The sequence below is a fragment of the Marmota monax genome, unplaced genomic scaffold (genome assembly GCF_021218885.2).
Source record: "Marmota monax isolate L192 unplaced genomic scaffold, Marmota_monax_Labrador192_F-V1.1 WCK01_AAM20220418_F8-fsc00038, whole genome shotgun sequence".
NCBI lineage: Eukaryota > Metazoa > Chordata > Mammalia > Rodentia > Sciuridae > Marmota > Marmota monax.
In genome coordinates, this window is record NW_026692498.1 from 2,606,682 (window position 1) to 2,620,588 (window position 13,907).

A 13,907-nucleotide genomic window follows, 5' to 3' on the forward strand; every position below is an offset into this window, starting at 1 on the left:
CTTCCAGTCATGGCCCTGGCCTGAGGCCAGGAGTGCAGGAGAGATCCACAAATCCCCACCAGCCAGCCCAGGAATTAAGTCAGGTGGGCCACTGGGTGGACGTGCCTCAGTCAGATGACCGAGGTCCTGCTGAGTACTGAGCCCCAGGGCCTCGTCCTCCTCAGGGTCACAGGCCTCTGTTGCAAACAGCCTTGGGCTTCTTCCCTCTCCTAGCAGGCATTTATCCAAGTCCCTGCAAAGGACAGCAGATGACACCTAGCACAGTGTCCCTGGAATTCCAGGGCTTGGGTGGGTCACCTCAGTAATAGTCAGTGCTGTTCAGGAGGAAGTCAGGGGAGGATGACCCTAAAGTGAGTACATGGACAAACAGGACCCACACGTCCACCTGGACCCATCCCTGCCCTTCAGTAAGCCCAGTCTGCCCACAGGTCTCAGCCTGGGAAGCGAGGCAGCAGGCAGGGAGTTTCGGGGAGTTAATTCCCTCCTGCCCAGCCCTCTGCCTCCCCAACCCCTTCTTTTTTTTAGGGCCAGTAACTATGGCCTCTGCCACTTCAGGCCCTGGGCTAGGACGGGTGAGGGAAGGGAGCCCCGGGCGGTCACCGCCTCCCCCACCCAGGAACGTCCCTGGCCCGGCCCCCCCACATTCAGGAAAGTGCTCGGGCCTGTACTGACTGGCTTTTCCATTTTGTTTTAAATACAAGCTCTCAGAAGAGCAGGAGAGACAGGAGATGGACAGCTGGGGTCCCGCAGGCAGCAGCCGGATGCAGGAGGAGCCCAGGAATGGAGGGAAGGGACAGGAGAACTGTCACGGTGAGCTGAGAACATCACGCCATGCCAGTCTTGGGTAGAAGGCCTCTGAACACCTGCATGCCCCAGGGCCTCCGGGCTCAAATCCCACAGAGCGGTGTAGCTTAGCGTCCTGGTCCTTTTGGGGTCAGAAGAAGACTAAACGTCACTGTCTCTTCAGTCGGAAGCCTGGGCAGGGCATGTCTGCTGTGGAAGCAGTTCTTGTTTGGCTCTGTTGACAGGGCGTAGTCTCTGCCCCCCGCCTCCCCCCAGCTCCACGTCTACAGAGTCGTTCCCTCCTTAAGGTGAGCCCTGGGTTGACAGGGCTACATGCCCCATCCTGGGCTCCCCTCTCAAGGTGAGCTCCTGTTTGACAGGGCTACATGCCCTGTCCTGGCTGAAACCCTTCAAGGGCCCTCCCTGCCCTCCGGGAGGGGCTCAGAGCCCACTTAGCCTGGGAGGCCCTCCCCTGCTCACCGCCTCGGCCTGCCTCTTCCCCCCCCCCCCCCCGCCCTCTTGCACACCCTGACCTTTTTCTGGTTGCGAGTCCCAAGCTCCTGGGCTCTGGCCCTCACTCAGACTGGCCTCTGCCTAGTGAGCCTCCCTGCCAGTCTGTCTCCATACTATCATCCTTTACTCTTCACCCATATTTAGGGCAGGGTCCCTCCAGGAGCCAGAGCCAGGCACTGCTGACGCTCAGATTCCCAGCCTCTAGGGCGCTGCTCCCAGCACCTGGTCGAGCAGAATTAAGGGGAGCAAACACTGATCACTCTAGGAATCGGCCCCCGTGGCTGCAAGGCTGACTTCTAGAAGTGGAGAAGCCTATCTAGAACTGTGTGAGGCTCCTGGGAGCACACCTGTGGCCCTGGACCAGCAAGGCTGCACTCCAGGTGACCACACACCTATCAGGGGATGGAGAGTTGCAGCGAGGGCCTCATGAGGGGCGGATGTCCACCCTGGTGTTGACCAAGCCTTGGCTGGTGCAGTACCAGGCACCCACCTCAGTGTCCAGGTACCCATTTTAACACAGGTGTTTTGAGAAGAGGCCAGGAATGTGCATTTTAACACGCTCCCTGACATTCAGGTGCATGGGGGGAGGGCACTGACCTGAGAGCTCCTAAACATTCTAGGCCAGTCCCGGAGCTTCTGGGTCTGCTCCGTAGGGCAGAGGCATGGGACCTGCCAGGAGACCCAGATGCCCACCTGCCCCTGTCACCCTGCCCGACTGCATGCTTAGCTCAGGAGGCCCTGAGGCCAGCAAGTCACCACCACACCAGGCCACCTCCAGCCGTGTGCTCTGGGGTGCAGAGCTGACCTCCCAGGTCTGGGCCTCCCGTCTCTCCAGTGGGGTGTGTGTTAACTGCACCATGCCTCTCGGCAAACATGAGATCAGGAACACAGATGTAGCCATCACACGTGAGGTGATGGTGGCTAATGCCTCTGTCACACCCCACACGGAGATCCTGAGTTCAGAGAAGCAGATCAAAGCATGAACTCAGTCCTCCAGTCCTGAGAACCTTCTTTCCTTTGTGCCACCCGAGGGCAGGTGGGGATGCCTCTCTGGTGGCCAAGCAGCAGCAGCAAGGGGAGCCAAGGTGGCCTGGGATAGAGCTCTGGGGCTGAGCAGTGTCCTGGTTTCAGGAAAACAAACGGCTCCAAGGAGGCCAGGTCCTCTGGAGATGTCCTGTTTCCCTACCTTCGGTTATGGAAAGACAGAAATGGGCACAGGTGAAACCTTACCACGGCGTGGAATGAGACCAGCACCTCACGTGCTGGACCCTGGGGCCTGAGCCTGGTGCAGCTGGGCCCGAGTGGAGCACTTCCTGAAGAACTCAAAACCAGTCCCCGCTGCCCAGAGCCCTGGGCGTGAGAGGCTCTGGCCAGGCAGGGGGGTCCGTCCCCTGATTCCCTGAAGGGTCGTCAGGGAACCTTCCAGTCTGTTAGCTAGCACAGGAGTCTTCCGCATGGACAGCAACACACAGCTCAAGGGCTCTAGACAAGCACAGGCCCTGCACTTATTATCTCTAGAAGGATCTGCCGTGACTCCCAGGCGCACACATGTCCGCAGCTCTCCACGTCCGGCCCATTTGCACACGCAGGCACAAACTCTCTGGCTCGGCTGCCTTCCGGGGCCAGGCTGAGGTCAGGCCTCCTTTGGGCCAAACCCACACTGGCCTTGTGTGGGGACAGCTGAAGGCCAGGAGGGGGCCGCTGGCCTTGGGCAGCCCCCGAAGGTCACCTGGCTGCCTCTGCACAAGGAGTGGGACCCGAGCTGGCCAGAGCCCATATTGTGCTGTTAACCCCTGCGTGCCTGGACACCGAGCTCCTTGGCCACAGAAAATGGGAGCCATGCTGAGGCCAGCCTCTTCCAGCCTGGATTTGAGAACCCAAGACCCTGCTGTCCGGGGGTTCTTCTTGTCTCTCTCTGTCCACCCTGGTAGGAAGTTGTGCTCCTGGATCCCTTGGGGCCGTTGCCCCTCATTTTCCTCATTGGACGGTCTTGGGTTGGGAAGCAGGTCTTGCTGGGAGCTGGGGCCTGGCTCAGCCCTGAGATCACTGAGGCTTTGCTCCTCGAGGGAGAAGAGCTGGTTTCCCTGGGCCTGCTTGTCGGGGCAGCCTCGCCGGCCCTCCACCCCCACCCTTCCCAGCCTTTGGGGGGCCTGGGCAGCCACAGCTCTCTAGCCCAGAGCCACAGCCAGCCCCTGGCCACCTGTAGGAGCTGGGCCCCAGATACAAGAAAGGGCCTTTGTCTTTTGAAGCTTGTAAAGAGCTTTTTTTTTTTTTAAAGGTGGGGAGGGAGCTGGTGGGCCGCTTTCAGGTTATCCATTCTGAATGCCAGGGAGACTAGCCCCGGGCCAGACCAACTCCAGGGAGACAGCATGACAAGTCACCAAACATCCAGCACCACCCACAACCAGCTCCTTCCCCATTTGTCCTCCAGGAGGTTGAGTTCAAAGGCAGTGCTCTCGGGACTGAAAGGCGCCCCACAGGGGCCTCCTGTCAGGGGACCTGAGCCTTCTCAGTCTTTGTTTCCAGGCTGCCAATAAGCTGTCTCCTGCTGGCGCTAGGAGGGCCCGGAAGACTTCAGGTCCCCAGCTCAGCCTGGATGCCTGGCAGCAGCCCTGCCAGCCCCCTCCAGCCCCTGCTGTCCCCAGCCTGAGGGGGAGGTTTGAGGATGTGTGCCCCCCGCCCTGGTGTGCATGGAATCCAAAGATGGGGTCAGGAAGCTTCCCGGGACTCTACCTGGTCAACAGGCTTCTCCAGGGTTTCCTCCCATGAGGGTTCAGGGCACCCTAAGTTCATGGCTTGTGTGGGGACTTGCTCTTCTCTGCAGTCCAAGAGGTAGCAGATGGTGCTGGTGGCCACTCCAGAGGGGTGTCTTTTCTGATGGCCTGCAGTGGCAGCTGATGCTGAAGCCTCATCAATGTCGCCTGCATTCACTGTCATCTGTCTGTTCACCAGCCCCCCCACCCCCTTGTTGGCCTTTGTCCCTCTTACAGTCAAGGAGATTCCACCGTGGGCTTCTTTCAAGGTGACCCAGGAGACTCAGCTGTCCACCTCAGGGACACTTTCTGTAAGCCCAGGATGCCTGGCTCCGGGGATGCACAGGCTGGAAGTCTTGGGTCCCATGCTTGTTGGTCGCCTTGCCTTTCCGGGGGTTCCTGGGTGGTGGCCACCCTGCACAGGGTGTCTGAGGCCTCCGGGGAGCCTGCCCAGCAAAGGGTGTGGGCGGCCCCGTGCCCCCCCTGGGAACAGGGCTGGATGCTGAGGTCTCGGCCCCGGTGAGTCAGGGCTAGGGAGCCACAAAGCCGGCATGCTCCTGCCCCCAGGGCTCACAGGTGACGTGGCACCCCATCAGGAGTGACAGGTGAAGAAAGGCAGGCTGGGTGAGAGTAGGGAAGGACGGAGGAGGCCGGGGTGGGCCCCAGGTGACTCCACCGTGGCAGTGGCAGCTGTGCAGAGCTCGTGGAGCTGGCCCGCCTGGGGCTGTGAGGCTGGGACAGGCCGAGAGGCTGGGTCAGTCCCCTGAGAGGGGCCAGGGCTGTGAGTGAGGGGCTGTGAGACAGGGACGCTCCCTCAGCAGGGGCCCAGGGTGTGCCCAGCCTCCTGTCCCGCTGGGGCTGGGGTCAGAGAGGACATGCTGGCCATGCAGAGACGAGCAGCTCCTATTCACGCACAGGCTGGCACCCACCAGCAGGATGGCAGGCAGGAATATGGCCCCCACGGCACCTGGGTACAGACATTGCCTGAGTGTCTGTACAGAGGCACCCGCAGGGCTGCTGAGCAGGAGCCTGTGGCATCCCCTCTGCTGGTCTTGGTCTCTGGGGCTGTTGGGGCCCAGGCCTCCAGAGGGTACAGTGAAGCCCCAGCAGCCAGCTGCCCCCTCTGCGGAGCTTGCGTTCTGTGGCACTTGAGCAAAAGCCTCCCTCACTAGGATGTGTGCCCTCTGAGACGGGAGCCATGCATGAGGGGTGGGCACATGGCTCAGCCAGGTCTGGGTCAGCCTGGACACGGGGCAGGGCCTCTTGAGCCTCACCCTGGCTGGGAGTTATACAGTCCCGCGGGGTCAGGGAGCACATGGCACCTGCGGCAGTGGCCCTCGGCTGCACTGGGCTCAGACGATTTCTGGGTGGGAGACGGGAGCGAGGCAAGCAGAGGGCTACAGGCCATGGGCTTTCCAGATGGGAGACAGAGAACAACGCAGCAAGGCAGCAGCGAGCACTGCTGATGTGGGGGACAATGACGCATGGTCAGAGGGGTCAAGTCCAGAGGGCTAGGAGAGGAGGGGGCCTTTGTGAGGCTCTGACCTGGGCAAAGACGCCAGAAGTGGCGGAGGTGCCCCGCGGGTCCTGGGGAGGGAGCCATCATGCGTGACCCCGGGCTGGAGGGCGCCTGGCCCGCGTGGGGGACCACCCAGAGAGGAGTGAGAAATGGGCCCCGTGGCCCCAGAAGGGTGCTGAGCAAGGGCCTCTTAAAGAACCAGTGGTGCTGTATGCAAAGGACCAGAAGTGGCCACCCTCCAGAGCCCGTGCAGTGTCAGGGCAGGAGCTGGGGGCAGCTCCGTCCCTGGCCACAGCTGTGGGGAGGGTGGGGGAGCGAGACAGTGGGTCCTGAAACATGAAGCAAGGCCTGTGCTCAGGGTCCTGGGAGCTGGACTCTGGCGGGAGCTCCTGGAAGGACCGGCTGTGAGTGAGGCTCTTTGTCCTGGGCAAGACTGGGAATCCAGGGCTGCTCGGGCTGGGTTTGAGACACTGCCGAGGGCCCAGGTGGACGTGCCAACGGACTGGCAGGTGGACTTGGGGGTCTGGTGTTGAGGGCAGAGTCATGGCTGATGACAAAGCTGGGGTTCTGAGTCCTGAGGTCAGGCCAGATTCCCGAGTGACAGTAGTCAGGAGAGGGCAAGGTCCTGGCTAAGCCTTGGGTCCCCGGCCTCAGAGCCCAGGGGTGCCGAGGGGCAGCAGTGGAGACCCCGGGGGTAGGACCTGACAGGCCACAGGAGGAGAGGGAGGGCCATGTGTCAGCTGCATGGCTGGGCCACCCCTAGGTGAGGAGAGGAGCTGGTTGTAGGGTTGGCCTGGAGGTCACGCAGCCAATGTAAGCAGCCATGGGGTCAGAGGTTAGCTGAGCAGGAGGCAAGCGGCTGCAGACAGGGCAGCTCAACACAGAGGGACGACACCACCAGGCAGAGGGAGGTGGGCAGTAGCCAGGGAGAGATGGGGTCCAGAGAGGGGCCTCCCCCTCCCTCCCGCCTCCCGCCTCCCTCCCTCCATGTCCCCCTCTCTACCACCACGACTGCCCTGCTACCCAAGGCAGTGGGCTGGCAGTGTCTCCTTTGGACCTCTGGGACAAGCAAGGGACATGGAGATTCAATGCCTCCCAAGGGGTGCTGGGCCACAAAAGGTGTGGAGCCCAGACTAGGCTCCAGGCCTTGAGACCCCAGTGAGTCCTTCTCTCCCAGAGCCTCGATGTCCTTGTCACTAGAAACGGACATGAGGTTCTCTTCCTGGCTGAGGATGGGTGAGGTGAGACCAGGTGGCACGTGCGCATCTAGCCATGAGGACAGCCTCATGCCTGGGCCGTGGTTCTGGTGTGATAGGAATGTCAGGAAGTCATACTGATGAGACCCAGCACTCAAAGAAGCAGTGCTCTCCCCAGACTTAGAGGCTTGAAGGGGCAACTCTTTCCTATTGGCCAGGCGGGCTGCCTGCCTACAAGGCCAACCCAGATTCGAGGGGGCAGAGGAGCGTGGCGAGGGCTGGGAGGCGTGGGGGACTGCCCCATCTGCCCCAGGTGTGAAGGACTCTGCCTGAGTGGAAACTGGGCTCCCGCATCTCACATGGGGCCGTCCCCATTCGGTTCCCCTCCCCCAGCCCACCTGGCCCCTTGGGCCTGCCCAAGACCCCCTTCTCTTGATAGAAGATCACATCTGGCCCTAGACACTCTGATAAGATCACCAGCAGTGGGGGCCGCAACAGGGAGACCAGGAAGGAAGACGGAGACCCCCAGGCCCGTGTGCCGAGCAGTCCCCCCGGATGGCCCTGGGGTATCGCCTTTCAGTGTGGGCCCTCGTTCTGATGGGGTGGAGAGCCCTCTGCTCTGCCAGGTGATGGCCCTAAATCCTCCAGAGTGACAGCCATCCTCCCCTTGGATTGGGTTTCTGCACAGGGGGACGGGGCCAGTGGCCCAGGTCTTGTGACTGGTCGGGGGCTGGGGCCTTCCCTGGGAAGACAGTGCTGTCCATGGAGGAGGGGACGGTCAGCAGCCCTGCAGAGCTGGGTTTGTGCCTGAGTGAGAAGGGGGGGGGGCCTGCCCGTGAGCTCTCCAGGTGTCAAACGGACCTCCTTGAGGGGCCATGGAGCAGGAGGCAGGGCCTCCTCGGGCCCAGTGCCTCCGCACCCGAGGACTGGCTGGAGGAGCCGCCGAGGGTGGAAGAGCCAAGCCCGGGATGGGGGCCGCCTGCACCTGCATCTGATGGAGCTTGTGGGTGGAGGTCTTGGCCAGCCCCAGAGCAGCTTCCCATCCTGCCCCCCACTCACTCTCCAATGGGTGGCCATGTCTGTTATCCCTGGGACTCAGGAGGCTGAGGCAGGAAGGTCACAAGTTCAAGGCCGGGCTGGGCAACTTAGCAAGACTGGTCTCAAAATAAGAGAAAGGGCTGGAGATGCAGCTCAGCAGCAGTAGCACACCCCTGGTTTCAAGCCCCAGGACCAAAAAAAAAAAAGGACGAGATGCTCAAAGGTCCTGAGCCTTGGTGCTCTCATCTCTAAAACGGGGACGCAGTGGTCTCTGTCATGGGGTCAAGATGACCAACCCAGTGATCTGTGCCAGCGCCAAGGCCAGGGCCTGGCACAGCAAGCGAGTTTTTGGCAACAGTGGCCCTCGGGGAGCCTTTGGGTCGGATTTGTCAATGCCACCAGGGCCCAGGTCTTCTATGAAAAATCCAAAATCCAGCAGCACAATTCACTGCGAGCGGCCGGGGTGTCTCCCAGCACATGGCTGAACAAGTGCGGGGTCTGACTTGGCACCAGGGCAGGGCTGGTAGGAACGTGAGAGATGGAAACAGAGCGGCGCCACGGTGAGGGCCCTGTGTGCACATCCAGTGGCCAGTTTCGTGGAAGCGCTGAGCCAGTCCCAGCAGTGTGGACTCGCGGGCCGTGGGCCGTGGGCCGTGGGCCGTGCTGCGTAGCCGTGGGCCAGCCCTCATCAGAGCGCTCTTAGCTTCCGTGGGGTTCCGGATGGCTACCTGGTGGCTCGGCTTCACCTCCAGCCTCTGGCCCAGGAGTGGCCTGGGATGGCCCGTTGCATCAGAGAACACCCTTCCACAATAGAGGTCACCACATGAAATTGTTTGGGGTCCCTGATCTCCCTGAGTGGCTGAAGCAGAGACCCAACATCTACCTGCGGTTGAGCAGAAACTATAACTGAGGTCTCCAGGTGCCAAGGGTCTGATCCAGACCTGCCTTCACCCCTTCCTGGACGTGCCCATTCCACGAGGTGGACACCCTGTTCCGCCAGCATTGCCCAGAGGCCCTCCCTCAGACTCCAGCTCCGCAGCTGAGTTCCAGCCAAGGGTGACCCCAGGAAGGCCTCAGGGCATCACCAGTCTTGTGAAACCCACCAACTTGCACAGATGCTCTGTCCCCTCCAGGCCCCACCTCTGCCCAGAGCGAGGGTCACCCACCCCAGTGATCATCCTGAGTGCCAAGAGCTCCCGGGCCCTGCAGACCGAGTGTTCTCTGACTCGGAGGCTGGAGTCCAGCTCCTTGCTTCTCAGATTCTGCTGAACTGACGGAAACCCTAACCTTCGGGCTTCCCCACTAATTTGTGATAAGGCGTTGCCAAGAAAAACAGCAGCTAAAGACCCCTGATTCTCTGTGAATTCCAGAGTGCTTGGTTCATTGCAGCCAGGAAGGGGCCCGCGGCGGCAGTGCGTGCAGAGCCCCCTCTGCGTGGGTGCAGGGCTGGGGACGGCCTCGTGGGAGCCCACTAAGGAGGACCACCTGCCCACTCTGGGCAGATTGCTTCCAGCTGGCCTGGGCAGAGAAGGCCAAGGGTGGGTCCGAGGCGGTGCCGGGGTGGCTCTCTGGATGTGTGCTGACGTGGGGAGCTTGGGCAGGGTTCGCAGAGGAGCGAACTCCCAGGCTCATGACCCGAGGACCCCACGGTCCCTGGGTAGACTTGGGGGACCTTGGTTACCCTCAGATCAGAGGTAGTGTGTTTTAACAGGAGCTTGTCCTTCCTTGAGGCCAGCCTAGGCTGGTGCCGGGGCTCAGGGAGGCCCAGACATGGCTCCGCAGATGGATTCTTCCTCCTGAGCTGGGAAACTGAGGCCTGGGGCAGAGAGGGTCCCACTCAGGTTCCAGCCGCTCCCACCCCCACCCCACAGTGCCGACGTAAGAGGGAGGTGGCCCAGAATCCAGAGGGGCTCTGGGTGGGACTCCAGTGACGAGCTGGTGGACTGAGGCCAGAGAGAGGGGCCAGGCCCTCTCCCAGTGGGAGGAACAGCATTCGATATTTTTTTTCCCCAAATCCTGCTAGTTGTGCATTGGTCCAAGTGGACGCTCGCTTCAGTACGGGAGAGGTGGGGTTTCAAAGCTCTGCCTGCCGGTCTTCCACGTACCTCTCCTGCCCCTTTTCCCTTGCTCAGTGGGTAGCCTTCCCCATGCTGGGCAGAGAGCACCCCCACCGACAGAAGCAGGTCACCCTACAGAGTCCAGCAAAGAACAGCAGCGGCCCCTCCCCAGCACAGCCCAGCAGACCCCCGGCAGCTCAGAGCAGCTGTGCTCCTTGACCGAGAGCAGGTCCACCAACCACTCCACCAGGGCACCGTCCCCCCAGCACCGCCCCACTCCCAGGCAGGTCAGCCCTGGGCGTGGAGGTCAGCAGGGGACACGTGGGGTTGGGGCTTACTCTCCGCTCTTCCCTTCTGGGCTCTCTGCTTCCACCCCGAGGTCCGGACATGGACCCAGGTAGGAAGAAGGCAAACGTGAGCTGGACTCTGGAAGGAGCAGCCCCAGGACCGCAGGGTTCCCGGGAGCGTGGGCCCTGAGGCGCAGCGTCTGTAGATACCAGGCACAAGGAGGGGGCGGGGGTGCTCTGGCTCTAGCGGGGACCAGGGGGGGTCTGAATCCCAGCTCACAGCTCCCACCCTCTCTGAGCTCCACCTCCTCGTCTGTAAGAGAAACACTAGCAGTAGAGATGGGGGTCCCCAGTGTCACATGACACCCAGGGACGGTGCAGGTGTGGCAAGGTGTTGGGAGGCGCCAGGCCTCATGAAGGAGCCTGGGGTGGCATCCTTGGAGCAGACCCTACCCCAGACTCAAGGGGCTGGTGGAAGTGGGGCTAGTGGAGCTCAGGAGAATGACAGTCGTGATCTGGAGGGAAGAGGAGGGACCAAGCTGGCGGTCGCAGCCATGGCAGGGAGTGGGGTAGGGTGTCTGGCCTCACTCTGCTTCCCCCCGTCCTGCCAAGGACCCCAGTGCTCAGACCCAAGTGGGAAGCCAGCCTCCTGGGGCGGAGTGCAGGGCCACGTGTAGAGACAGGTGGAAGAGCGTCCGGAATCGAGGACATCGATGTGAAACGTTGAGAACTGAGACTACTGTGTGCTCTGCTGCGCTGTGAGGGGTCGGGGACACACGTCTTCCTGGTGGGCAGGGCAGGGCAGGGGTGGGGGTGGAGGGGCACCTGACCACTCCCATCCCTAGGCACATGGCACAAAATCCAAACCTCTCCCCTCACCTGGGCCTGCGTGTCCAGTTCCAGCTCCCCGCCAGCCTCACTGCCCCAGCCCCCTCTCTGCGCCCAAGCTCTCGGGCCTTCTCCTAGTCGCTAAGTTTCTTCCAGCTTGCTCCTGCCCCACGGCCTTTGCGGTGCCCCGCTCCAGGATGTCTGGGGGCTCTGTCCCCCCCTCAAGCAGGCCTCACCCTTTTAGGCTCTGCCCCGAGCCTCGTCTGGAGGCCACTAGACCACCCTTCCACGCTGGCTCCTCTGGGGCTCCTCATGGCAGCTCCTGGCTCCCTTCAGGGTGGGCACTAGAAGTCTGCTGAGCACTTGGCCCAGGCACAGAGCAACACAGCATGGCCCTCAGGGACCTGCGGCCACCTGATGCTGATGTGACAACCTCTTGCTGGGGGCCCTACCTGCTCGTCAGCTCTATGACTAGAAGTTGATTTGGGGGGCTGCAGCCCAGCTGGCTTCCTGCTTATTCTGCAGACTCTGCCTACCAGGGTCCAGGTCGCTGCTTCTAGGAGCTTCTAAAAGTATCCTGGGGAAGCCCCTTTGCAGAGCTGGGCCTTGGGGAGGACGGGAACGGGGGTCGGTCCCAGCAGAGCTCACTGTGTTCTCCTACAGCTGGCCGGGGGAGCGAGGCCAAAGCCTGGCCAGCCTGGCCCAGGGTCCTGCCAGCCCAGGGTGCTGGGTGGCAGGAGGCTCCTGAGGCCCCGGGCGGGGGGAGGAGGACCCTACCCTGACTGGTGGTTGGTGGCTGGTGGCCTGCCTAGTAGCCCCTTACCAATGGAGGGCTGGTCTCCACGGACATGGCTGAGCACCAGAGGCTCAATCCGCCGTTGCTCAGGGATGTCTGTGAAGTGGGGGGCTGGGTCCCAGGAGTGCGCCTGGTGCAGGGCCATAGCCGAGTGATTCATGCTGGCGCTGGGCTGGTGATGGGTTCTGGGAGCCACTGGAGACACAAGGGCTGTTGTGTGTGGGGACTGGCCACTGAACCCACCAGAACAATAGTCCGCTTATCCCCACCCCTCTTGCTACCGCCTGCTGGACTGCACAAAGGGGGCTTGGGCAGGGAACCTCCGCGGGCTCTCCTCAGAGAGAGGGTCCAGGGCTGCCCACAGAGGCCGGTTTGGGCAGGCCCCAGGGCAAAGTTGTCCCCGTGAACAGGAGCTGAAGAAAGCTACTGGGGCCCCCACTTCTTGCCGCTGCTCCCTGGAACCCCTCAAGGGTCTTCCCCACAGGTGGCAATACCTGTGTCCTGAGAGCCACACCTGTAGACTGGCAGAGTCAGTGCCCACAGCACAGGCCTGGCCCACACATCAACTAGGTGGACAGAGAAGTCCTTGGAGGATGGTCAGCTTGCACTCATCCCCCGAATCCTGAGTGCCCACGTAGACACAGGGGCGTGGTTATTTGTTGGTACAGAGCGGAGGCCCAAGGCAGGCAGGGCTGGTGTGCGAGTGGTCCTGAGGGCAGAGTCGGGGAGCACCTCATCCAGGGTGCGATGAGACCAAGCCTGGGAAAGTGAAGAGGATCTGGGACAGAGAGGGACTGTCCCCCCGGGCTGGAAGGACAGCAAGGACCCTGAGGGCTTGTGGGGCACTGGCTCCCCTGCATGGGATACTGCCCGCCCAGATGGCAGCAGGGTCACCTTGGCTACAGAGCCAGGAATGAATGGGCCATTAAGGGAGACCAGGAAGATAGGCTACTGCACTAGTCTAGACGCAAGAGGGTGAGGAGAGGACCAGGCCAGGAGGGAAGAAGGGGATCGGAGGTGGTTTTGAAGGGCAATGTTTAGTTTCCCATCACAACTGTGGCACAGTCCCACCAACCTGGTGGCTTTAAACAACAACTTATCATCCAACATTTCTGGAGGTCAGAGCTCAACGTGGCTAAAGGCAAGGTGTGGGCAGGACGGCATCTTCCTAGGGCCTGGAAAGGAGAACCCGCCTCCTGGCCTTTCCAGCTCTCCGAGGCCCGGCCGTCCTTGGCCATGACCTTCTCACAGCTCTCTGACCTCGGCCCCCGTCTCTTCTCTCTGCTTGCCCCAATTCCTCTACAGGGAGCACAGGTATGCACCTGGAATGCGGTCAGGGTAGCAGCCCAGTGGGCAGGTCTGATGGGGGCAGAGCTGGGAGAGGCCCCATGAGGGGCAGGATTTTGTCCCAGGCAACCAGCCGGGGTGAGACCTACGTGGCCACAGTTTCCTGGCCTGGTCCCTTGCCCAAGTGAGGCGGGCAAGAGTGGGGACTGCTGTAGGAGACCCAGGAGTGGCTGCATGGGTGACTCCAGCTTGCAGTCCACTCCATGAGCAGCAGTGGACAGGATGGAGGGCAGGGCAGGGCAACAGAGCTGTATCAGGGACAGACCTTGGGGGCTGTGGCCAGGAGCAGAGCAGGTTGGACTCATAGCCAGGGCAGAACCCTGTCCGGTGCATTCTTCTGGGTGTCTACAGCCTGGCAGCTGAGCCCAGAGCCCAAAGGCCGGGGGTGGGGCTGGCCGTGGCCGCTCTCTTGTGGCAGATGTGCTGGCCAGCAGTCGAGCCCACTCTTCCCAACATGCAGGGTGCTGCCTCCCCCAGGCCTGAGCCAGACCCCTCACTCCTCCCCAGGTAGAGGCGGCAGGAGCTCCGGAGGACCTCCCTCCTGTGCACCCCATTGCTGCAGAGGAAGGTCAAAGGCAGAATGCCCTCGTCCCACAGTTGGAATGCCAGGCCCCTTGGGAATTCGGGCCATGTGTCAGCAGGAAGGTCCCAGGGAAGGGAGCCGAGACCATGCCACCCACCACACACCCACTCAGCCCTGGAGGAGGAAGATGGAGGTCCAGAGTGGCTGCTCTTAGGTCAGGCTGCACGCTCCAACCCCACCCCGTGTGGGTTCCCCCACACCAGCCTC

General features: G+C 62.0%; 1 protein-coding gene across 13 annotated transcripts in view; it reads left to right on the plus strand.

Moving 5' to 3' along the window:
• The window catches only part of Kcnq1 (potassium voltage-gated channel subfamily Q member 1), a 285,308-nt gene that overhangs the window by 179,234 nt on the left and 92,167 nt on the right, over positions 1 to 13,907 (plus strand). For 3 of the 13 annotated variants that reach the window (XR_009226838.1, XM_046444864.2, XM_046444874.1), the window contains one exon: positions 702 to 810. The exons of the other annotated variants lie outside the window; for them this stretch is intronic. Coding sequence is in view for 2 of the 3 variants with exons in the window: in XM_046444864.2 (XP_046300820.1) it covers positions 702 to 810 (109 nt within the window). In the remaining variant the exon portion in view is untranslated. The remainder of the gene's footprint in view (positions 1 to 701; positions 811 to 13,907) is intronic. 13 annotated transcript variants of the gene reach the window in all.